The sequence below is a fragment of the Thalassophryne amazonica genome, chromosome 17, assembly GCF_902500255.1.
Source record: "Thalassophryne amazonica chromosome 17, fThaAma1.1, whole genome shotgun sequence".
Classification (NCBI taxonomy): domain Eukaryota; kingdom Metazoa; phylum Chordata; class Actinopteri; order Batrachoidiformes; family Batrachoididae; genus Thalassophryne; species Thalassophryne amazonica.
In genome coordinates, this window is record NC_047119.1 from 52,331,497 (window position 1) to 52,357,591 (window position 26,095).

General features: G+C 42.5%; 1 protein-coding gene across 2 annotated transcripts in view; it reads left to right on the forward strand.

The window, feature by feature from the left end:
- Positions 1-25,866, forward strand: part of tsc1b (TSC complex subunit 1b) — a 139,061-nt gene extending 113,195 nt beyond the window's left edge. For both annotated transcript variants that reach the window (XM_034192887.1, XM_034192888.1), the window contains exons 15-22: positions 2,661-2,704; positions 4,007-4,173; positions 19,359-19,541; positions 19,929-20,039; positions 21,412-21,534; positions 21,838-22,025; positions 22,162-22,335; positions 24,242-25,866. In XM_034192887.1, the coding sequence (XP_034048778.1) occupies positions 2,661-2,704; positions 4,007-4,173; positions 19,359-19,541; positions 19,929-20,039; positions 21,412-21,534; positions 21,838-22,025; positions 22,162-22,335; positions 24,242-24,902 (1,651 nt within the window). In that variant the 3' untranslated portion in view covers positions 24,903-25,866. The remainder of the gene's footprint in view (positions 1-2,660; positions 2,705-4,006; positions 4,174-19,358; positions 19,542-19,928; positions 20,040-21,411; positions 21,535-21,837; positions 22,026-22,161; positions 22,336-24,241) is intronic.
- Positions 25,867-26,095: the final 229 nt, after the last annotated feature.

Here is a 26,095-nt window from a genome sequence, read left to right on the forward strand (position 1 = left end):
GTAATGTACCATTTTTTAAATTTAATTGTATTATAGTTTTGTCTTGTTGGTTCACTGACCCTATTGAGGTTTCAAATCCTGCAAAATTTCAGAGTTCGCTGCTCTGTGAGATGTCAATGACATTGACAAATGCACTGAGTTGGTCTGCTCAGGCTGCAGTTTAACCGCTGCACACAGACCACAGCATTATCATCGCAACATAAAACTCTCTGTATGTTGTGCCTAAAACTCTCGTACATATGTTATCTAGGTTTTTAGATGATGTTATTGTGTTTTGGTTTATGTAAACATGTGAGAAGCTCAGGTTGTTTTTCTGTTATTTTCAAAGGGAATCGCTGTGAGCTGCGATCACTTCATGTTGATGTCGTTCTGGGGGAAAGTGACGTTTGCTCTTTAACATCCTGCTTATTGTCCTTTACAACACTGTTTGTGCTGTTTGCTCCAGAGTAAAATATAGATATATATAAAATGTCTGAAATTCAGTTTGTGTTTATGAAGTTACACGCAGGTTAAACGTAGCATGGAATACGTATTTGTTTTAGCAGGTTTTCAGGGTCTCATGCATGGAGTCTCTTATTAACATGATGGAAAGGCATAAGAAATTACATTTTAGTAGTATAATGTTCATTTGCAATTGTTATGTGGTTTCTCTGTTGTTTAGACTGCAGCAACTCTCTGATGTGCAAGAGATTATGGAATATCTCAACAGGGTGAATAGGATTTACAGTGAGGAAAATAAGTATTTGAACATGCTGCGATTTTGCACATTCTCTCACTTAGAAATCATGGAGGGGTCTGAAATTTTCATCTTTGGTGCATGTCCACTGTGAGAGACATAATCTAAAAAAAATCTGGAAATCACAATGTATGATTTTTTTTTTTTTTTTAATAATTCATTTGTATGTTGCTGCTGCATATAAGTATTTGAACACCTGTGAAAATCAGTGTTAATATTTGGTACAGTAGCCTTTGTTTGCAATTACTGAGGTCAAAAGTTTCCTGTAGTTTTTCCACCAGGTTTTCACACACTGCAGCAGGGATTTTGGTCCACTCATCCATACAGATCTTCTCCAAATCTTTCATGTTTGGAGTTTCAGTTCCCTCCAAAGATTTTCTGAATTCAGGTCTGGAGACTGGCCAAGCCACTCCAGGACCTTGAAATGATTCTTACGAAGCCCCTCCTTAGTTGCCCTGGCTGTGTGTTTGGGGTCATTGTCATGCTGGAAGACCCAGCCATGACCCATCTTCAATGCTCTTACTGAGGGAAGGAGGTTGTTTGCCAAAATCTCGCAATACATGACCCCATCCATCCTCCCTTCAATACGGTGCAGTCGTCCTGTCCCCTTTGCAGAAGAGCACCCCCAGAGTATGATGTTTCCACCCCTATGCTTCATGGTTGTGATGGTTTTCTTGGGTTTGTTCTCATCCTCTAAATGGTAAATGGAGTTGATTCCAAAAAGCTCTATTCTGGTCTCATGTGACCACATCACCTTCTCCCATGCCTCCTCTGGATCATCCAGATGGTCACTGGTGAACTTCAAATGGGCCTGGACATGTGCTGGCTTGAGCAGGGGGACCTTGCTGCCCTGCAGGATTTTAAACCATGACAGCATCATGTGTTACTTATGTAGTCTTTGTGACTGTGGTCCCAGCTCTCTTCAGGCCATTGACCAGGTCCTCCTGTGTAGTTCTGAGCTTTCTCAGAATCATCCTTACCCCACAAAGTGAGATCTTGCATGGAATCCCAGACTGAGGGAGATTGACATCATCTTGTGTTTCTTCCACTTTCTAATAAATAATCATAACAGTTGTTGTCTTCTACCAAGCTGCTTGCCTGTTGTCCTGTAGTCCATCCCAGCCTTGTGCAGGTCTACATTTTTATCCCTGGTGTCCTTAGACAGCTCTTTGGTCTTGGCTATGGTGGGCAGATTGGAGTGTGATTGATGGAGTGTGTGAACAGGTAACAAGTTCAAACAGGTGCAATTAATACAGGTAAAGAGTGCAGAATAAGAGGGCTTCTTAAAGAAAAATTAACAGGCCTGTGTGAGCCAAAATTCTTGCTGGTTGGTAGGTGTTCAAATACTTATTTGTAGCAGTAACATACAAATAAATTAATATAAAAAAATCATATATTGTGATTTCCGGATTTTTTTTTTTTTTAGATTATGTCTCTCACAGTGGACATGCACCTAAGATGAAAATTTCAGACCCCTCCATGATTTCTAAGCGGGAGAACTTGCAAAATCACAGGGTGTTCAAATACTTATTTTCCTCAATGTATTTTCATCACAATACACAGACAACAAGGGCCGAGTGATGTGGAAAAACATATTGGAATTATGAAAAGGGCCAGTTGATAGAAAATTACTATTTTAATATATTAAAGTATTTGTCCTCAAGTAAAAATATCAAACATTAAGTGGTTTAATCTTTTCAGAGGTGTGCTGCTGCTTAATGTGATATCTTATATTACTGTAAATTAAAGCAAATTATTTGTGCTGTTGGTTAATTCCAGAACAAGCATTTGGAGTCTCTCTCTGTCTCTGTGTGCATGTCTGGCTGTCATTCTGTGTCCATCTGTCTGTCTCGATACATCCATCTATGCAAAACTGTGGGAAAGCTTGGTTGTTGTGGGTCTAATTAATTTGTTGCCTTTGCAGATTACCTTTGCCAAGTAAATCAGCAGACTGGACACATTTTGGAGGTGAGACACAAACAAACACATTTTTGTCTTTGTACATGACAAACTATTCAAAACAACCAATTCAATAAGGAATCTGTTCATCTGCAATATGTCCTTTTTAATTCCATGCAAGGAGTCAGGTGTCCTGTGGGCGGGTGCTGTGGGAGTATGGGGGCCTCTGCAGTGTGCAGTCTGGTTCGCATTTTTTTTTGCATTTCATCAGACCTGTTCCCAGTAGGTGTTGGACGCCGCCAGGGCTGCCCAATCCTGTTTGTGATGTTCATGGATAGGATGTCAGGGCGCAGTCAGGGACTGGTTTGGTGACATCAAGAGTTGCAACTCTGCTTTTTGTAAATGATGTGGCTCTGTCGGCTTCATCAGACAGTGACCTCCAATGTGCACTTAGCAGGTTTGAGGCAGAGTGCGAAACGGCTGGGATGAGGATCAGCACCTCCAAATCTGAGACCGCAGTCTTCTGCTGGAAAAGTGTGGATTGTCCCATCTGGATCAGTGGAGACTTATTGCTGCAAATGGACCATTTCAAATATCTCTTGTTCAAGTGGAAGTGGGTTGGCTTGGGAGATTGATGGCATGTTGCTGTATCTGATGTCCTGCGGACGCTTTACTGAACCGTTGTGGTGAAGAAAGTGCTGAGGCAGAAGGCAAGACGCTTGATTTACCAGTTGATTTACGCTCCTATCCTTACCTATGGTCATGAACTTTGGTTTAAATCACTGAAAGAACAAGGTCACAGATACAAACGATGGAAGTGAGATTGGTCTGTTGTTTAACTGGTCTTACAGCTAAGGACAAGGTGAGAAGCTTTTATCCAAGAGGAACTTGGACTATAGCCGCTGCTTCTTCAAACTGAAAGGAGCCAACTGAGGTGGTTCGAGCATTCCGAGACCTGGTCTTTCTCCCTAGGTAGGTCTTATAGCCACGACCAAGTGGGAGGAGACCCCGGGAAAGACCCTGGACATGCTGGAGTGATTATATATCCCAGCATGCTTGGGAATGACTGGGGAATCCCCAGGAGGAGTTACAAGGCCTGGCCAATGACAGGGAAGTGTAAGAGAGCTGCTTAATGTGATGCCACCACAACCCTAACCCAGATAAGCACGAGAGAAAGAATGAGTGAGTCAGTTGTATAATCACAGTAAAATCTGTATTTTTTATCATTTAAATCCTGATTTACAAGGAAGGTTTTTAAGGAATTTGGTGTCTCTTACTCTCGTTGCAGAATCAGATGTTTTCATCTCGTCTCTGTGTTTCTGTCGAGTACATAACCATGTTAATTTCCTTATTTTTTTGTGGCCTCCCCAGGCTCAGCTCCCCTTGATGAGCACAATACGTTGCGCAATCAGTGTCTCCTGCTGCACAACCAGGTGCTATACGAGCGCTACAAGAGGGAGCAGCACGCGGTCCGAAACAGAAGGCTCCTCCGGCGCATCATCAATGCCACTGCACTGGAGGAGCAGAACAACACTATGGTAACTTTACACCTGCTCATTATTCAAATGCAGCCTGTTTTTATTTACGGAGTTTATTTACCATATTTACTCCATTGAACGCCACGGTGGCCTGCTATTTTCATGAAAGGGGAACATTTATTGACGAATGTTGCGTGTGTGTGCTTGCATGCATGCTGTACACAGTCTAGTCTTATGGTTGCATGCATATTGCATGCTAGAGAAGCAGCGCAGACTTCTAACCAATGTTGTTTTCCTACATGCAGTAGCTGCTACATAATTAGAAAAAATGGCTCTGCACAAACGTTGCTACTCGGCAGCGATCAGGCTGAAAGTTTTGTAAGAAGCGGAAGAGAAGGGGAAGCACCATGCTGCTCAGATTTTCCTAGTGGATAGGAAACCTGTCTGGGAGTGGTGTAGGAACAAGGATAAGCTTGCAACCCTAGCCAAAACAGCTGCCTGGTAAGGGTAGGAAACTGCGTTATCAGGACATTGAAGAGGAGCTGATAAAATGGCTCCAGGAAAGGAGAACGGCAGGCGTTCATGTGACAGGGAGGGGTCTGAAATATGAGGCACTGTGGCTGTGTAAGCAACATGGAAACCAGAACAAACTTGATGAGATTTTGTGGCTATTTCATTTTACTCTGTTCACTCAGGAATTTACAACTTCACTACATGCAATGTGCTGAGAAAAGTCAGGAGAGCTTTTAATGGGCAGGGATGAGAATTTGCTGTGGATCAGTGGATTTCAGAGTTTTTCTGGGACATTTCTGAGATCAGTGTAAATCCGTTGAGAAAAATTTTGAGTGGGTGGTGTAGCGTGGGTCAAACATGCAAGTTAAATCTTTCCTCATATGCATGGGAACCATAATGTGTGTGTGTGTGTGTGTGTGTGTGTGTGTGTGTGTGTGTGTGTGTGTGTGTGTGTGTGTGTGTGTGTGTGTGTGTGTGTGTGTGTACACTCAACAAAAATATAAACGCAACACTTTTGGTTTTGCTCCCATTTTGTATGAGATGAACCCAAAGATCTAAAACTTTTTCCACATACACAATATCACCATTTCCCTCAAATATTGTTCACAAACCAGTGCTTCAATGGCTGTGCGAAGTTGCTGGATATTGGCAGGAACTGGTACACGCTGTCGTATACGCCGGTCCAGAGCATCCCAAACATGCTCAATGGGTGACATGTCCGGTGAGTATGCCGGCCATGCAAGAAGTGGGACATTTTCAGCTTCCAAGAATTGTGTACAGATCCTTGCAACATGGGGCCGTGCATTATCCTGCTGCAACATGAGGTGATGTTCTTGGATGTATGGAACAACAATGGGCCTCAGGATCTCGTCACGGTATCTCTGTGCATTCAAAATACCATCAATAAAATGCACCTGTGTTCTTCGTCCATAACAGATGCCTGCCCATACCATAACCCCACTGCCACCATGGGCCACTCGATCCACAACATTGACATCAGAAAACCGCTCACCCACACGACGCCACAAATGCTGTCTGCCATCTGCCCTGAACAGTGTGAACCGGGATTCATCCGTGAAGAGAACACCTCTGCAACGTGCCAAACGCCAGCAAATGTGAGCATTTGCCCACTCAAGTCGGATACAACGACGAACTGGAGTCAGGTCGAGACCCCGATGAGGACGACGAGCATGCAGATGAGCTTCGCTGAGATGGTTTCTGACAGTTTGTGCAGAAATTCTTTGGTTATGCAAACCGATTGTTTCAGCAGCTGTCCGAGTGGCTGGTTTCAGACGATCTTGGAGGTGAACATGCTGGATGTGGTGGTCCTGGGCTGGTGTGGTTACACGTGGTCTGCGGTTGTGAGGCTGGTTGGATGTACTGCCAAATTCTCTGAAACACCTTTGGAGACGGCTTATGGTAGAGAAATGAACATTCAATACACAAGCAACAGCTCTGGTTGACATTCCTGCTGTCAGCATGCCAATTGCACGCTCCCTCAAATCTTGCGACATCTGTAGCATTGTGCTGTGTGATAAAACTGCACCTTTCAGAGTGGCCTTTTATTGTGGGCAGTCTAAGGCACACCTGTGCACTAATCATGGTGTCTAATCAACATCTTGATATGGCACACCTGTGAGGTGGGATGGATTATCTCAGCAAAGGAGAAGTGCTCACTATCACAGATTTAGACTGGTTTGTGAACAATATTTGAGGGAAATGGTGATATTGTGTATGTGGAAAAAGTTTTAGATCTTTGAGTTCATCTCATACAAAATGGGAGCAAAACCAAAAGTGTTGTGTTTATATATATATATATATGTCTGGCCTCTACTGGTGGTTGGCTCTCATTGTGGTATTGTATCACTTCCTGTTCCAGAGCACAGCGGTGTTTTGCTGTATCTGTTAGCTGTTTAATCTGCGCAGTTAGATTGATCTAGTTAACTAGATAACGATTTGTTTCACAGTGTAATCTTCACATGCCTTAACTAAAGCACTCCCTCTGCTGAATCACCTCTAAATTATTTACACATTATTCACTTTGTGTGTTTTTAGGAATCCGCTAGCTTAGCGCAGCTACTAGCTCTTAGCCGATTTAGCATGGCGGCTTCTCCTGTCTCTCCTGCACTTTTCTGCTCTGGGTGTGAAATGTTATTCCTCGGCCTCCTTTAGCAGTAATGGTACTTGTAATAAGTGTAGCTTATTTGTAGCTTTGGAGGCCAGGCTGGGCGAATTGGGGACTCGGCTCCGCACCGTGGAAAATTCTACAGCTAGCCAGGCCCCTGTAGTCGGTGCGGACCAAGGTAGCTTAGCCGCCGTTAGTTCCCTTCCAGCAGATCCCGAGCAGCCGGGAAAGCAGGCCACCTGGGTGACTGTGAGCAGGAAGCGTAGCCCTAAACAGAAGCCCTGTGTACACCGCCAACCCGTTCACATTTCTAACCGTTTTTCCCCACTCGGCGACACACCCACCGAGGATCAAACTCTGGTTATTGGCGAGTCTGTCTTCCGGGGGCCAGAGCAGGCGACATTGAAGGAAATTTGAAACTGCTGGCTAAGGCTAAGCGTAAATTTGGAAAGATTGTAATTCACGTCGGCTGTAATGACACCCGGTTACGCCAATCGGAGGTCACTAAAATTAATATTGAACTGGTGTGTAACTTTGCAAAAACAAAGTCGGACTCTGTAGTTTTCTCTGGGCCCCTCCCCAATCGGACCGGGAGTGACATGTTTAGCCGCATGTTCTCCCTGAATTGCTGTCTGTCTGAGTGGTGTCCAAAAAATGAGGTGGGCTTCATAGATAATTGGCAAAGCTTCTGTGGAAAACCTGGTCTTGTTAGGAGAGACGGCATCCATCCCACTTTGGATGGAGCAGCTCTCATTTCTAGAAATCTGGCCAGTTTTCTTAAATCCTCCAAACCGTGACTATCCAGGGTTGGGACCAGGAAGCAGAGTTGTAGTCTTACACACCTCTCTGCAGCTTCTCTCCCCCTGCCATCCCCTCATTACCCCATCCCCGTAGAGACGGTGTCTGCTCCCAGACCACCAATAACCAGTAAAAATCTATTTAAGCATAAAAATTCAAAAAGAAAAAATAATATAGCACCTTCAACTGCACCACAGACTAAAACAGTTAAATGTGGTCTATTAAACATTAGGTCTCTCTCTTCTAAGTCCCTGTTAGTAAATGATATAATAATTGATCAACATATTGATTTATTCTGCCTTACAGAAACCTGGTTACAGCAGGATGAATATGTTAGTTTAAATGAGTCAACATCCCCGAGTCACACTAACTGCCAGAATGCTCGTAGCACGGGCCGAGGCGGAGGATTAGCAGCAATCTTCCATTCCAGCTTATTAATTAATCAGAAACCCAGACAGAGCTTTAATTCATTTGAAAGCTTGACTCTTAGTCTTGTCTATCCAAATTGGAAGTCCCAAAAACCAGTTTTATTTGTTATTATCTATCGTCCACCTGGTCGTTACTGTGAGTTTCTCTGTGAATTTTCAGACCTTTTGTCTGACTTAGTGCTTAGCTCAGATAAGATAATTATAGTGGCTGATTTTAACATCCACACAGATGCTGAGAATGACAGCCTCAACACTGCATTTAATCTATTATTAGACTCAATTGGCTTTGCTCAAAATGTAAATGAGTCCACCCACCACTTTAATCATATCTTAGATCTTGTTCTGACTTATGGTATGGAAATTGAAGACTTAACAGTATTCCCTGAAAACTCCCTTCTGTCTGATCATTTCTTAATAACATTTACATTTACTCTGATGGACTACCCAGCAGTGGGCAATAAGTTTCATTACACTAGAAGTCTTTCAGAAAGCGCTGTAACTAGGTTTAAGGATATGATTCCTTCTTTATGTTCTCTAATGCCATATACCAACACAGTGCAGAGTAGCTACCTAAACTCTGTAAGTGAGATAGAGTATCTCGTCAATAGTTTTACATCCTCATTGAAGACAACTTTGGATGCTGTAGCTCCTCTGAAAAAGAGAGCTTTAAATCAGAAGTGCCTGACTCTGTGGTATAACTCAAACTCGCAGCTTAAAGCAAATAACCCGTAAGTTGGAGAGGAAATGGTGTCTCACTAATTTAGAAGATCTTCACTTAGCCTGGAAAAAGAGTCTGTTGCTCTATAAAAAAAAGCCCTCCGTAAAGCTAGGACATCTTACTACTCATCACTAATTGAAGAAAATAAGAACAACCCCAGGTTTCTTTTCAGCACTGTAGCCAGAGCTCTATTGAGCCGAGTATTCCTTTAACTTTAACTAGTAATGACTTCATTACTTTCTTTGCTAATAACATTTTAACTATTAGAGAAAAAATTACTCATAACCATCCCAAAGATGTATCGTTATCTTTGGCTGCTTTCAGTGATGCCGGTATTTGGTTAGACTCTTTCTCTCCGATTGTTCTGAGTTATTTTCATTAGTTACTTCCTCCAAACCATCAACATGTCTATTAGACCCCATTCCTACCAGGCTGCTCAAGGAAGCCCTACCATTAATTAATGCTTCGATCTTAAATATGATCAATCTATCTTTATTAGTTGGCTATGTACCACAGGCTTTTAAGGTGGCAGTAATTAAACCATTACTTAAAAAGCCATCACTTGACCCAGCTATCTTAGCTAATTATAGGCCAATCTCCAACCTTCCTTTTCTCTCAAAAATTCTTGAAAGGGTAGTTGTAAAACAGCTAACTGATCATATGCAGAGGAATGGTCTATTTGAAGAGTTTCAGTCATGTTTTAGAATTCATCATAGTACAGAAACAGCATTAGTGAAGGTTACAAATGATCTTCTTATGGCCTCAGACAGTGGACTCATCTCTGTGCTTGTTCTGTTAGACCTCAGTGCTGCTTTTGATACTGTTGACAATAAAATTTTATTACAGAGATTAGAGCATGCCATAGGTATTAAAGGCACTGTGCTGCGGTGGTTTGAATCATATTTATCTAATAGATTACAATTTGTTCATGTAAATGGGGAATCTTCTTCACAGACTAAGGTTAATTATGGAGTTCCACAAGGTTCTGTGCTAGGACCAATTTTATTCACTTTATACATGTTTCCCTTAGGCAGTATTATTAGACAGCATTGCTTAAATTTTCATTGTTACGCAGATGATACCCAGCTTTATCTATCCATGAAGCCAGAGGACACACACCAATTAGCTAAACTGCAGGATTGTCTTACAGACATAAAGACATGGATGACCTCTAATTTCCTGCTTTTAAACTCAGATAAAACTGAAGTTATTGTACTTGGCCCCACAAATCTTAGAAACATGGTGTCTAACCAGATCCTTACTCTGGATGGCATTACCCTGACCTCTAGTAATACTGTGAGAAATCTTGGAGTCATTTTTGATCAGGATATGTCATTCAATGCGCATATTAAACAAATATGTAGGACTGCTTTTTTGCATTTGCGCAATATCTCTAAAATTAGAAAGGTCTTGTCTCAGAGTGATGCTGAAAAACTAATTCATGCATTTATTTCCTCTAGGCTGGACTATTGTAATTCATTATTATCAGGTTGTCCTAAAAGTTCCCCGAAAAGCCTTCAGTTAATTCAAAATGCTGCAGCTAGAGTGCTAACAGGGACTAGAAGGAGAGAGCATATCTCACCCATATTGGCCTCTCTTCATTGGCTTCCTGTTAATTCTAGAATAGAATTTAAAATTCTTCTTCTTACTTATAAGGTTTTGAATAATCAGGTCCCATCTTATCTTAGGGACCTCATAGTACCATATCACACCAATAGAGCGCTTCGCTCTCAGACTGCAGGCTTACTTGTAGTTCCTAGGGTTTGTAAGAGTAGAATGGGAGGCAGAGCCTCCAGCTTTCAGGCTCCTCTCCTGTGGAACCAGCTCCCAATTCAGATCAAGGAGACAGACACCCTCTCTACTTTTAAGATTAGGCTTAAAACTTTCCTTTTTGCTAAAGCTTATAGTTAGGGCTGGAACAGGTGACCCTGAACCATCCCTTAGTTATGCTGCTATAGACTTAGACTGCTGGGGGGTTCCCATGATGCACTGAGTGTTTCTTTCTCTTTTTGCTCTGTATGCACCACTCTGCATTTAATCATTAGTGATTGATCTCTGCTCCCCTCCACAGCATGTCTTTTTCCTGGTTCTCTCCCTCAGCCCCAACCAGTCCCAGCAGAAGACTGCCTCTCCCTGAGCCTGGTTCTGCTGGAGGTTTCTTCCTGTTAAAAGGGAGTTTTTCCTTCCCACTGTTGCCAAGTGCTTGCTCACAGGGGGTCGTTTTGACCGTTGGGGTTTTTCCGTAATTATTGTATGGCCTTGCCTTACAATATAAAGCGCCTTGGGGCAACTGTTTGTTGTGATTTGGCGCTATATAAATAAAATTGATTTGATTTGATATATGTATATATGTATGTATGTATGTGTGTATATATATATATATATGTATATATACACTCAACAAAAATATAAACGCAACACTTTTGGTTTTGCTCCCATTTTGTGTGAGATGAACTCAGAGATCTAAAACTTTTTCCACATACACAATATCACCATTTCCCTCAAATATTGTTCACAAACCAGTCTAAATCTGTGATAGTGAGCACTTCTCCTTTGCTGAGATAATCCATCCCACCTCACAGGTGTGCCATATCAAGATGCTCATTAGACACCATGATTAGTGCACAGGTGTGCTTTAGACTGCCCACAATAAAAGGCCACTCTGAAAGGTGCAGTTTTGGTTTATTGGGGGGGGGGATACCAATCAGTATCTGGTGTGACCACCATTTGCCTCATGCAGTGCAACACATCTCCTTCGCATAGAGTTGATCAGGTTGTCAATTGTGACCTGTGGAATGTTGGTTCACTCCTCTTCAATGGCTATGCGAAGTTGCTGGATATTGGCAGGAACTGGTACACGCTGTCGTATACGCCAGTCCAGAGCATCCCAAACATGCTCAATGGGTGACATGTCCGGTGACTATGCCGGCCATGCAAGAACTGGGACATTTTAAGCTTGCAAGAATTGTGTACAGATCCTTGCAACATGGGGCCGTGCATTATCCTGCTGCAACATGGTGATGTTCTTGGCTGGCACAACAATGGGCCTCAGGATCTCGTCACGGTATCTCTGTCCATTCAAAATGCCATTAATTAAAATGCACCTGTGTTCTTCGTCCATAACAGATGCCTGCCCATACCATAACCCCACCGCCACCATGGGCCACTTGATCCACAACATTGACATCAGAAAACCGCTCACCCACATGACGCCACACACGCTGTCTGCCATCTGCACTGGACAGTGTGAACCGGGATTCATCCGTGAAGAGAACACCTCTCCAACGTGCCAAACGCCAGCAAATGTGAGCATTTGCCCACTCAAGTCGGATACAACGACGAACTGGAGTCAGGTCGAGACCCCGATGAGGACGACGAGCATGCAGATGAGCTTCCCTGAGACGGTTTCTGACAGTTTGTGCAGAAATTCTTTGGTTATGCAAACCGATTGTTTCAGCAGCTGTCCGAGTGGCTGGTCTCAGACGATCTTGGAGGTGAACATGCTGGATGTGGAGGTCCTGGGCTGGTGTGGTTACACGTGGTCTGTGGTTGTGAGGCTGGTTGGATGTACTGCCAAATTCTCTGAAACGCCTTTGGAGACGGCTTATGGTAGAGAAATGAACCTTCAATACACGAGCAACAGCTCTGGTTGACATTCCTGCTGTCAGCATGCCAATTGCACGCTCCCTCAAATCTTGCGACATCTGTGGCGTTGTGCTGTATGATAAAACTGCACCTTTCAGAGTGGCCTTTTATTGTGGACAGTCTAAGGCACACCTGTGCACTAATCATGGTGTCTAATCAGCATCTTGATATGGCACACCTGTGAGGTGGGATGGATTATCTCAGCAAAGGAGAAGTTCTCACTGTCACAGATTTGGACTGGTTTGTGAACAATATTTGAGGGAAATGGTGATATTGTGTATGTGGAAAAAGTTTTAGATCTTTGAGTTCATCTCATACAAAATGGGAGCAAAACCAAAAGTGTTGCGTTTATATTTTTGGTGTATATATATATAATGTGTGTATATTTTATGGCTTTAGTTTGACACGAAATACGCTTTTTCTGAAAAAGTGACCCTGTGGAGAAAAACAGAGCCGCCTTCTTCTTTTGTGGCATATAACGGCTGTCAGCATGCTTATCGATGCATTGCTGCCATCTGCTGCATCAGTCCATTATAGCAGTACTAAATACTCTCGATGAGTCCAGCATGTTTCAAGTATTTAAAAAGCCAGCACTTGCCCCTTTCACTTGACCTTACGACTAAAATACTTCCTACAGAAACTTCTTTCAGGATTTACAATTGATTTCCTTCAGTTTTTACTCTTTAATAGATAAACCATTCAAAAATGACAAAATATATTTTGGCCGCATGCTGAAATCGTCCTGCATCAATTTTATATTTATTTTGGTGAATTCACAGACTGCAGTACAGCTGGTGCACAGGACGTGTGCTTTTTAATGATTGTATGCTGTATGTGCCTGTGGGGTTTTCCTGCTGACTGACATAAGTAGTCGGGCTGCAGACTTGCATGGTGTGATTTAGATTTACACATACTTGCATCAAGTTTCAGTAATTTTTCAGAGCTCATTGCAACTTAAGGAAAGACACTTAAAGAATAGTTTTGGCAAGTTCAGCAATATTTGCCCAATGCTATGGCATTTATAGTAAGTACATATGCTACAGCACAAGGCAGGTATCACTAAAAGAAGGTGTGCATAGACAGATTCTATTATTACAGTCAGGTTTCCACATACCCCAACATGCAAAAAACATAAAATGGAAACTCATGACATTAGGTCTCTCTAGTGGCCCCAAAATGGTTCTAAAATGCTCAAAACCTGTGGGCCCAACCAGGGGTGCTGGCCCTGGATCCTGCTGGGAGCCTACAGTGAACCCCCCCCCCCCCCCCCGTGCCCCCGCTGATTTTGAGGGGTTTTTTTGTTGTTTTTTTCCTTTTTCTTTGCCCATTCTCATCCCTGAATGGGGAAGGGGTCTTTTAATGGAGTAAATATGGTACATCGGTGTTATAGTGCACAAAAAACATTTTTGAGTTCAACCTACTTCTGGCCATCATTGTGCTGTTTCCATAGAGGTGTCCAACTGGCAGACAAAGTGAAAAATGAGCCCACACTAAGTAAAAAATGTGACAGGACCATAGAATAATGAATAAATAAAAACCCAAAAACGATGGCACGTGACGGAGTGTAAACTTGATGAGCCCAGCTTATGCTGTTCATAAAGATGGACATGGGTCTCAGAGAAATAAGACCTCAATTTCAATTTATTTTCATTTATATAGTGCCAACAGAGGTGCCTCAAGGTGCTTCACACAAGTAAGGTCTAACCTTACTAACCCCCAGAGCAACAGTGGTAAGGAAAAACTCCCTCTGAGGAAGAAACCTCAAGCAGACCAGACTCAAAGGGGTGACCCTCTGCTTGGGCCATGCTACAGACATAAATTACAGAACAATTCACAAAACGAATATACAGGAAATGCTGTTGGTGCACAGGACATGAGGGTTGCCAGCACAAATACAACCCCCATCTCTGGATGGAGCTGCACCTTAAACAGAGAGAGAGAAAAAAAAAATCAGGCATCAGAAAGACAAGAAATACAGTATCATTTGTCAGCATTAAACAACAAGAAAAACAGAAGAATTACAAAGGTGATCGCCGGCCACTAGCCCTAAGCTTCACTAAAAGACCCAGATTTTAGGTAAAGTTGAAGCCGCGGCATGCTCCATTTCCTAATAAAATGAATTAAAAGAGTAAAAGTGTAAAACAAAACTGTACCGGTATGCTAGCCTTACGAAAGGGAAAATAAGTGTGTCTTAAGTCTGGACTTGAAAGTCTCCACAGAATCTGTTTTATTGACACAGGGAGATCATTCCACAGAACAGGGGCATGATAAGAGAAAGCTCTGTGACCTGCAGACTTCTTATTCACCCTAGGGACACAAAGTGGTCCTGCACCCTGAGAACGCAAAGCCCGGGCCAGTACGTAATGTTTAATTAGGTCAGCTAGGTAGGGAGGTGCCAGTCTCTGAACAATTTTATAGACTAGTAGCAGAACCTTAAAATCTGATCTCACTGGGACAGAAAGCCAGTGAAGGGATGCCAAAATGGGTGTAAAGTGGTCGAATGTTCTGCTTCATGTCAAAAATCTGGCTCTAGCATTTTGAACCAGTTGGAGAGCCCTAATACTGGACTGCCGTAAACCAGAAAATGGAACATTGCAGTAGTCCAATCTAGAAGAGATAAATGCATGGATCAGGGTCTCAGCATCAGCCATAGACAGGATGGGACGAATCTTCGCTATAGTTCACAGGTGGAAGAAAGCAGTCCTCATAATATTTCTAATGTGGAGGTCAAAGGACAATGTAGGATCAGAGCCTAGGCTAAGCGTTAACTGGTCAAATTGATGCCGATGTCTCACTGGACCAAGAACCATCATTTCATTCTTATCAGAGTTTAAAAGTGGGAAGTTTCTAGACATCCAACTTCTCACTGATGCAAGGCAATCTTCTGAGGATTTTATGTGAACGAGATTACCAGCAGTTACCAGCATGTATAACTGAATATCATCAGCATAGCAGTGAAAGGTAATCCCAAAACACCGCAATATGTGCCCAAGGGGTGCTATATAAAGGGAGAAAAGCAGGGGGCCATTAGACAGACCCTTGTGGAACCCCAAATTTCATGTCTCTAAGGTTTGAGGTAGTGTTACTGTGCAAAACACAGTGAGAACGACTGGTCAACAGGCATTGACATTAAGCTTTTTAGTGTACTTGTCCATAGGACAAGTAACCCTTGAAGTTTTCTTGTCCTATTGGAAAAGCTGGTTGTCCGGACAACCCGTGAGTGAGATTCAAATTAAATATTTATCACATATACTTTGCTCTGACTTGTCACTTAATTAAATCCTGTCATACTTCTTTTGTTTGTAAGTACTTTAACTTTAATATAAAGAAGAATATAAGAATTGCAGCTGAAATAGACAAACCCTTACATTTCAACATTTTCTGGGACTGAGATTCAAATTAAATATTTATCACATCTACTTTGCTGTGACATATCACTTCATGAAAACGTTAAGACTGTCACTCTCCTGTGTTGGTGGTAAAATTCAATTTCCAAAAAATTAATTTTATTACATATTGCATGTATAGCCTCCAGCCTTTTAATCCATAAACCAAGACATAGCTCATAATGTTTCTCTCCTGCGATTGTTCATAATTGGGGAAAAAATTTAAATAATTGGTAAATGCCAATATGCATCTGCTTCTCTCCTGTGTGTTTTCTGAATTCATCACTGTTCAATGCATGATCACTTGCCAGTATATATTGTATAAAGCAAATCAAATTCTTTTATTTCAACATTTAAAAAATGGTCTGCAATTGAAGGAAAATCCCGACAGACATGGCAGTATGTTGTTGTCCTCTTCCTTATGCTCCAGCGATGGATAATCCTGTGTCCAGCTACTCACAAACGTCATCTCTCTTCCTTTCTCTTCATACCTCTTCTTTGAAGTTTCTACACTTGCAGGGGTTGATGCTTTGCGTTTGACTGGCGCTTTCCCTGGTATGTGGCCCGGTTTCAGAGGTTTTAGAAAAGACATTCTGTTCAATATATTCTTCAAAAGGCATGTTAATCGATACGATATTCGTTATCTAATGTTTCCCGCCACAGCATCTCGCAATAAGATGCTACGAATGCACACTCCATACAGTGGTCTCTTGCACACATTGACATCATGTTTTCCGATTGTCCGCTGCGTGGAGAGTGGGGGGAAAAAACCGAAGACGCTTTCTCGCAAGGTGCAACAGAAGACGTGATGTAAATAAGAAAACAAAACCGTAGTGGTGTCCGAATCCATTGTAAGCAGAAGATCATTCACCACTTTTGCAAGAGCAGTCTCTGTGGAATGATATTTTCTAAAAGCAGACTGAAGTGGCTCAGAGAGATTATTCTCAGTAAGATAGTCCACGAGCTGCCATGACACCACTTTTTCCAGAATTTTAGAGCAAAATGATAGATTTGATATCGGCCAATAGTTTTTCAGTACACTAGGGTCAAGATTAGGTTTCTTAAGTAATGGTTTAATCACTGCAGATTTGAAACATTTAGGAACAGTTCCAGAAGTTAAAGAAAGATTAATAATTTCCAGTATAGTCAGCCAAAGAGTGGGCCACAGGTCCTTAAACAGTTTTGTTGGTATAGGATCAGATAGACAGACAGATAGTTGTGCTTTTTATTGATGTTACGAGTTTCGTCAGCATGCCTAGTGAGATACTATCAAATTCTGTAAATCTAGGTAATATCTCAGTAATGGCGCCCACCTCAATAGCAGGGTGTAGTGGGTGGGTTAAGGCATGCTGGGATATGTTTAACCTAATGTCTTCTGTTTTCTTCTCAAAGTAATCCAGGAAATCTTGTGCTGTAAAAGGAGAGCGAACTACAGGTGGTTGTCCATGAATAAGTGTTGCCACCGTGTCGAACAAGAACTTTGAGTTATGCTTGTTTTTGTTGATCAAATCAGAGTAATAGGTCCGCTTTGTTGCCAGTAATGCATGCTTATAGTCTAAGATAGCATCATGCCACGCAAGGTGGAATACTTCTAATTTTGAACTATGTAATTTCCGTTCTAGACCTCTTGCCGTATGCTTGAGGTCACGCAGGTAATCATTGAACCAAGGTGACTGTGATTTGGGGGAGCGCAGTTTTAACACAGGTGGTGCAGTCATGTCGAGTGTAGTTTTGAGCACTAAGTTTAAACTATCCACAAGTCTGTCTGCCGATTGGGTATTTGCCACATGTGAAGCTAAGACATCAGGCAGTCTAGCTTCGAGTTCAGGCTTTGTTGAGGAGTTGATGCATCGCTGTAGTGATAGATAAGGTTGTTGTTCCACTAAACACGGCAGCGAAACTATAAACTTAATAAGTGAGTGATCAGACACCACTGATATAAGAGGCATGATGTCAATATTCGTGACAGCAATACCACACACGAGAACCAGATCCAGGGTATTTCCACTAATGTGCGTCGAGTCCCGGATGCATTGCCGAAATCCTAATGCATCCACAATTTCCATAAATGATTTGCAGAGGGGATCAGAAGGCTTATTTATATGAACGTTAAAGTCACCAATGATCAGAATGTTATCTGCACTAGTTGACAAGTTAGAGATGAACGCACCAAATTCATCTAAGAATTCAGCATATGGGCCAGGAGGCCTATATACAGTGACAAAGTAATACGGCAGTTTTTATTCTTCTGACCTTGGCAATGTGTACTATCCTGAGCAGAGCGGAGAATCAGATGCTCAAACGAGTGATATTTGTGACCTCCAACAGCTAATAAGCTAAACCTAGGTTTGTCAATAAGAGCAACTCCACCACCTTGCTTCGCTTCACAAGGGATGTGACTAAATGTATATGCTGGTGGGCAGGCCTCATTTAAGGGGAGGACAGCTGTAGGTTTAAGCCAGGTTTCACATAACCCAATCATATCTAAGTGATGATCAACAATTAGATCATTAATCAGCAATGATTTTGAGGACAGTGATCTTATGTTAATGAGACCCAGACTAAGGACCTCAGTAGGGTTGACAGTTGAACTGTTTGGATTTAGGGGTGGTTCCAGAGTTGCATATATAAGATGCCTAGAAGTAGGTTTAAGTTTGAGACATTCCATGCGCGTTGTAGGTCGCAGACACAAAATCTTTGCTATTGATGGAACAACCACTAGGCCATCCTCAATTTCAGCATCATCCAATGTAGTAATGGATATTAAGTTTGCAAAGCATATCCCTCTATGATTTTTATGGACACGTCTACGGAATCAGGCCACAGTCTCAACTTGTTGAATTTCCCTCCCTGTCAGATAAACTGCACTATCACCATACTGGATTTTCTCCACTGATTTCCCCACTAAGCTAATCGATTCCACCTCCACATTTGTCATAAGCCTTGCAGGGTCTCAGTTCACCTGCTCAGTGGCCTATCTATGTTCGCAGACAAGATGGCGGCGGCTTTCCCAGTAGGGTGGAGGCCGTCTGACATCAGCAAGCCACAGCGGCCCCAGCACGAAGGCTAGTTATCAATAAAGCTAAAGTCTTGCTGTCTACAAAATTGTGCCAGCCACCTATTAATGATGTCAGCCTGCTAAACGCCTCATCAGTACCTCCAAATTTATCAGACATTTGGTGATCAATAAGGGATGTTAAATCTTCAACTCAGTTGGGTCTCATAAGACACATTCCAGTTAGACGATGCAGATTTTTCGATTACATTGCTGTGTGTGTGTGTGTGTGTGTGTGTGTCCCAAACTGCTTGGTTTTCAAAACATGACTGTTACAGGGCAGCTGTAAAGCCTGACAACAAATGCTGCGCACAGGTGTATTCATGAAACAGTCACCTCAAAGGATAATTCATTTTCTACAAGGGTGCATTGGATTTGATTGTGTTTTGGTTGAATAAATGAGTGTACAAGTGCAAACCACCAAAAGACCAATTCAGTTAAAAAGTGTGTTCAAAAGAAAGTTTACAAGCAGAATTGCATGAATCTATATTTGGGTCCAAAAAAAAAACACTTAAAATGTGTTGTACATTTTTCTTAGTGTGTGTATGTATGTGTGTGCGTGTGTGTGTGTGCACAGAAGGACCAACAGAACTTGCAGAATGTGGAGATCATGTCCCTGAGGGACAGTCTGCAGGTGGAGCAGCAGCGATACAGGCAGCTGTGGGACGACCGGGAGACGGTGGTGACAAAATTGCACAGTCAGATCAGACAGCTGCAGCAGGGACGAGATGACTACTACACCAAGAATCAGGAGCTGCAGGTACACACACGCGTGCGCACGCACACACACACACACACACACACACACACACACAGTTACTCTGACAAGAGCTACTCCATGTTCACTTATAAATATATACATGAATGTACACTCCTTTTGGAAATGCTTTGGATGTGTTTTTGCCCGTGTTTGTTGGATGGTTGGTGCTTTAGCTGCAAGTTTCCTTTATTTTCACAAGTGAATGCTATGCCATAAGTCTACTTTTTTACTGAAAAAAACTGAGGTTGTGGTCAGCATCAAACAAGGTCGGCTGCCAAAAGCTGTGAAATAAGGTACGTTTCAGTGAAACAGTCGGGGTGTTTGTTTTAGATTTGATACTTGTAGGCCACATGTGATTGTGAATTTGGATCCCTTTCTTCTCTTTAGAGCAAGTTGCAGGAGCATCAAAAACGGATGGATGAACTGGAGGCGGAGCTGCAGAGAGCCAGTAACAAAGTCTGCCACACTGGTCACCTCCTCAACCAGATGACCATTAAGGTAAAGAATTGCCTGATCCATGACCAAAGACCCAGAGACATGAACGTCACTGCAGACATAAGTTAATACTTCTGCAAGTTCAACACCTTCACCACATGCAGATACTCTTCTAATAGTGTCCTGGATCTTGGTATTGGATCAGGACGATCACAAATCCAAACACTCCAATACCTCCCTCAGATTCTCAAGTAATTTGAATATTTCCAAAAACTTGCCAGTTGCTTGGAATTGAAAGTAAAGCAAAATTTAATTCACCAAGTCACAGTTCAGCACGGTGACGTCATGGGATCGATTCCCATGTGTGGCCTTTCTGTGTGGATTTTGCATGTTCTCCTCATGTTTGCGTGAGTTCCTGCCGGGTTCTCCGGCTTCCTGTCACATTCAAAGACATGCAGGTTAGAGGAATTGGAAAGTTTAAATTGTCTGTCGGCGTGTGCGCGGGTGTGAATGTGTTTGTCTATATGTGGCCCTGCGACAGAATGGTGTCCTGTCCATGGTGTACCCCGCCTCACACCCTATGACTGCTGGGATAGGCTCCAGCCCCCCCGCGACCTGATCTTGGATAAGCGATTGAAGATGAATGTGTGTTTGTGTGTGGTTTCTGTTCCAAAAAGTAATGTCGGTAATAAAACATTAACCACAAATGAAGGTCACCTCCTGTTGTAATCAGACAAACTCTGTCTGCCACCTGCAACTGTTGTTAACAAACCAATATTAGCTAAGTTTGTTCCTCATGTTACTGCAGATAATTCAAGGTGTCATTGAGGATTTTTCAGCAGGACATTTATTGTTGAATCTGAACTCCTGCTTTTTCATAAAGATTAATGATGCCACCTTTAAATGGTTGTCAGATATGGGGAATTACAAAAACACATCTCCATCATTATCCTGCTAATTCTCTTTCGACTTAACCCTAACCAAAGGCTTGGTTGCCTTGGAGAACTCGTCTGTGCCGCTCTATTTTTGGTTTACTGACCATCAGGTTGTTTTCTGACCCCTGGAGTTTGTCTGTTTCAGTCTTTGGACCCAGACTAAGCTGAAATCCTAAAATTGTCTTCCACTTGAGTCAGTAACGTTAACTGTTTGGAGCCACTTAATAGTTTTTAGTATATTTTCTCAATATCATGTTTTGGCAAGTATACAAGTTTTTAACTTGTGTACTTCAGGTTTATTTTTCAACTCACTTAAGTGAAAGTAGTTTCATTTCTAGCCTTGTTGAATCCTTAATTTAAGCTTTCTACACAAGACAAAAGGATTTTTCTGTCCCACTTTGATGCCACCTAATCTCTAATCTCCAGTTCTGATTTGTGGTATAATTGCTGATTTGCCGACATCTATTTTTTTTTTTTTCTTCGTCTTTTGTGTCCTTCAGCTGAGCAGCAGTGAGCGCACGCAGCAGCAGATGAGCTTCCTGAACAAGCAGCTGCTGCTCCTGGGGGAGGCACACAAACTCTCCATGCAGGAGTTGCAGCACGCCGGCCCAGACAGCACAAAGGTACGCTGTAATGAAAAGAAGTAGGTGCACCAGTGTGAACGACAGACACAGAGACGACATCATGAGCTGAAAAAAGGGACACTAATTGGGTTTGTTGTGTGTCGAGTCCAACCATCTCACTGAAGCCCCGTGTGCTCAGCGAGCTATTATCACATCACTTATTTGACAAGTCACTTTGGTCTGTGTGTATTTTATGGATGTCGAGTAGTTAATGTTGTATAATGCACTACAGATTGTCAATTAATTCTCTTGTGGTTTCATTTGCATCTTCTGCTCTTTTCGGCGCCGTGGATTCATCAATAGGAGGTCCAGATGCTCCAGATGTCTTACGAGAAAGAGGTGGAGACACTGAAGCTGAATCTGCTGGTTCAGGGACAGAAACTGGAGGCGGCGCAGCAGAGAGTCGGCGAGCTGGAGGCGCACCTCTCCAAAAAGGAACACCTTATCACTGAGCAGAAAAAGTTCCTGGAGGATGTAAAGTGTCAAGCCAAGTGCGTTTAACAGGGGGGTGCAGGGTGATCTGTTGTAATAGAAAGTGTCTCTGTTTACACAAAAAGCTGCTGATTTTTAGTATTTTATTTATTTCATTTTTGGCCCTCTTTTTGTCTCCCGTTTGTCTCTGCACAGGGCTGAGCTTCAGGCCTCAGACTGCAGGTATCGGGCTCAGAGACGGATCACCCAGCTACTGCAGACTGAACTCCTGCAGCTCTACAGCAGAGTGGAGATCGAGGCTCCAGCCTGCAGCGCCTCCGCCTCATTGCCGGGGGGAAGAGCCGTGACACAGACCTGTGCCGATTCCAGGTAAGTCTCTGTGTGCATGCTTGATCCATCTGAACTGACTCAATTACATTTTTAAGATTGTAGTTTCTTTTGCCATGAATTCAAAATATGATGAGCTTCTCCTCCACACAAATGCAGCATAAATTCATTCATTTCCATATTCTGCTGTGAAGGGTGAATGTCAGTCTTGAGGAGTTTCTTTACCAATGAGATTAAAAATCCAGAGTACAATTTACACAGTAGTCGGCGTTCCAATAAATGTTGCATTTACTACGAAACAACCTTAGGCATTTCAAACTTACAGTAAATAATCTTATGAAGCCACCAATGTTTTATTTTTGGAGTAACATTTTTTGGGGGGGAGGGGGTCTTTTTTCAGTATTTACAACTGGGGTCTTACACATGTCAACATATAGAACTGACAGTGATTTTGACTGTTGACTGGTATATTGCTGGTGTGTAATGATGCTCACGTGTGTTTATCAGAGGAACCTCCGCTGAGGCCCAGAATTCCTCTTTTTAGCTGTTTTGTTTTTTCTTCTTCCAGTGATCCTAGTTCTGTATCTAGTTGAAAATCTCATCAGCCCTTCCTTTAGAGGTCTTACTGGTCCATGAGCCAATAGACAATTTTAACTTAATCAGTACCACTTAAAGGAACTAAATAAAGCTTACAATCCAGCCGCAGTATACCATGACCTATACAAATGTATGGTGGCCATTCCAGGGTGGAAACTGTAGCCAGGTTGAGGGTCAATGAAGAATTACGCATGGGTCAAAATTTCTAAATGGTCTAATCATATTGAAATGTATGCCACATTATTTGTCTGATCATAGAGATTCCAAAAAGTTAATAGTTTGGACTATCTGTGACTGAATGTTATGGGGTAAAAATGGCAAAATTGTCACAAAGGTTAATTTCAGTTTGTACAGGGGTCAAAAGCTAAAGTCGCTCCAGTTTTGGTTTAAAAAAAAAAAGTGATGCACACTATTGGTGAGCTAAACAGATTAATTAATGAATAGGTTTGACTGTTGAATGTTTGGTCTCCAAAGTAAGTAAGATCAAACAAGGTCGACGTCCATTGGAAACATGATATGCATGCGTCACCCTGTAACATAACTAAGCAGGTGGTGCAAACTATTCCTTTTCAAAACCTTAACTAAATCAGTGGTGTCCAAACTATTCCATAAAGGGCTGAGAGGGTGTAGGTTTTCTTTGCAGCCACTGACTCCAGCAGGTGATTTCACTGATTTACGTCACTTTGAGCAGATGGGATGAGTTCATCAGTGAAATCACCTGCTGGAGTCAGTGGCTGCAAAGAAAACCTGCACCCTCTTGGCCTTTATGGAATAGTTTGGACACCACTGAACTAAACCAATGATTTGCATCATGTTTTACCAAAATTGTACCAACTTTAAGTTTTTACCCATGAACAAACTTGAGCTTTGACACTATTTTCTGTTTTTACCCCGTAAATCAATAACATTCAGTCATAGATAGTGCAACTTATTCCTTTGTGGAATCTTTATGATCAGACAAATAATGTGGTATACTTTTCAATATAGTTAGTGCATTTTTAAATTGTTGACTGCTACCTGGCTACAGCTACCTCCCTGGAATGGCTACCATACATGTTTGTGCCAACCATGGTGTACCGAGGCTGGATTGTGTTATTTAGTTCCCTTAAGTGGTACTGATCAAAACTGTCTACTGGCTCACAGACCAAAACCTGCATCACCCATGAACCCCTTCACCACATTTCACCAAAATAATTTCTTGTGTTTTTGAGAAATAAACAGGATTGAAAGCAGAAATAAATTGGTTGAGAGATCAGGTGCTGAAGGAAACATGGCTTTGTGTGGCTAAAATATCATGATTAAAACTTTATCAGTCTCATCATGAACTTTTTTTGTTTTTCCCCCTCCACAGTGTCACAGTGGCAGATGGACCAATTGAAGCCCACGTTAAGAAAGAGGTGGACAGACAAACACTGCATGGTTCCCCTCTGGGCAACGGCAGCACTTTATCTCCAGGGCAATCAAAGGCGAGCGGCTCTCTCAACGGCAGCCAGGACCTCATCCCGCCTCTGCTGGTGGAGCCCTCTCTGTCCTGCTCCCACGTCAGCCCGTTTCCACCCCTGCCGCCATCTGACGCCCCACTCACCGTGGGCTCCTACCCCAGCACGAAAAGCTTCCTGGGTTTGAGGGCGCGCGAGCTTTTCCGCAACAAGAGCGAGAGCCAGTGTGACGAGGAGGAGCCCCTGCCGCGCCTGACCAGCCTTGCGCAGGGGTTGAAGACTGAGCTCTGTGTGGAGCTGCCCTGCACAGAAGACGACATGGTCAACCCTGCGCCTCCCACTTTTCTGACTCCATCACCCACGCCTGCCACCGCCTCACCACAGAGCCCTCTCACTGTGCTGACCAAGGAGCCCCCTTCTCTGTCAAAGCAGCAGTCTTCCACCCAGGGAAGCCCACGCAGAAAGGCAGGGGTGGGCACTGGTGGAGGGCGGGGCCACGCTGGCTCACCAAGGCCCCGACAGCAGCAGCTAAAGATCATGGACTACAATAAAACACATCACGAGCACAGTTAGAGACACAAACTGAGCCCAAGATATAAGACCGAGAGACTGATTGAGAAAAGCTACACAACATAAATCAGCAAGAGTCGCGTGTCGACACCTCTTTTGAATTCAGTGTTATTTGTTTGCTCCTTTGAGTGGACAACAGGATTCTGACACCCACCCCATTTTTTTTAGTCATTCTCTTGAAACGATTTACAAAAATTGGCCAGAGTAGAGTTGAAACAGCAAGTAGAGATGCTCAGCTTCTAAATTTAGGCTGGAGATGAGTTAAAAAAAAAAAAAAAAAAACACAAACACCCGGCAACATCTGTGGACAGTAATTGTGTGTTGCATATCATGGGGCCATGATTCAAATTTAAGATGAGCTTTTAAATGCGCATTATTGTAAAACATGTCTGTTATGACACACCAGAAGGGATTTTGTCTCAGGGGCCGTGCTTTGGCTTTGACCACAGACGGTGTTTGGCGTTCTTGTTGACTGAGCCGCAGAGCATGTGCGTGACCCGAGTGGAGGGAGCCGTTTGGTTTGTTCTGGCAGAAACCTGGTGTTTTTGACCTGAACTGTAACTGTTCCTTCCAAAAACTCTACTGAGATTGCGTGCTTGCTTGTGCATGCAAAAATGTCATGAGGAGAGAATGTGTGTGTGTGTGTGTGTGTGTGTGTGTGTGTGTGTGTGTGTGTGTGTGTGTGTGTGTGTGTGTGTGTGCGCGCGCGCACATGCGTACCAATGTGTTGATGATGCAATCATGTCGGTACTCATATTTCAAGAATGAAAACTGTGTGAGATTTAGAAACTTTTATACATTTTTATGAATTCTGTCACAGTTATATTTCCATTCAACCGGTAAAAATCCTCATCGCAGCGCTCTGCTTTGAATGATCAGTCCAAACTTTTTGGTTTGCTTCTTGTCATCTTTACCAATTAATCTGTTAGTGTGATTAATCATTTAACCCCTTGGTCTATGAAATGTCTGAAAATTACTTTTAGAAATGTCCCATCAGTTTCCCAACGTTGGACCAGATTATCTCACATTTAGCTGGATGAAATCTAATCTCAACCTGTTTTCTGTTGATTTAGAATTGTTGGAACAAGTTTAGAGATTATTATTTTATTTTATTTATCAGAACAAATCATTTGATTTGGTTGAAACCCACTTTTGAATAAGTTAAGAAATATTTCAAGCACGTCAACAACAATTTG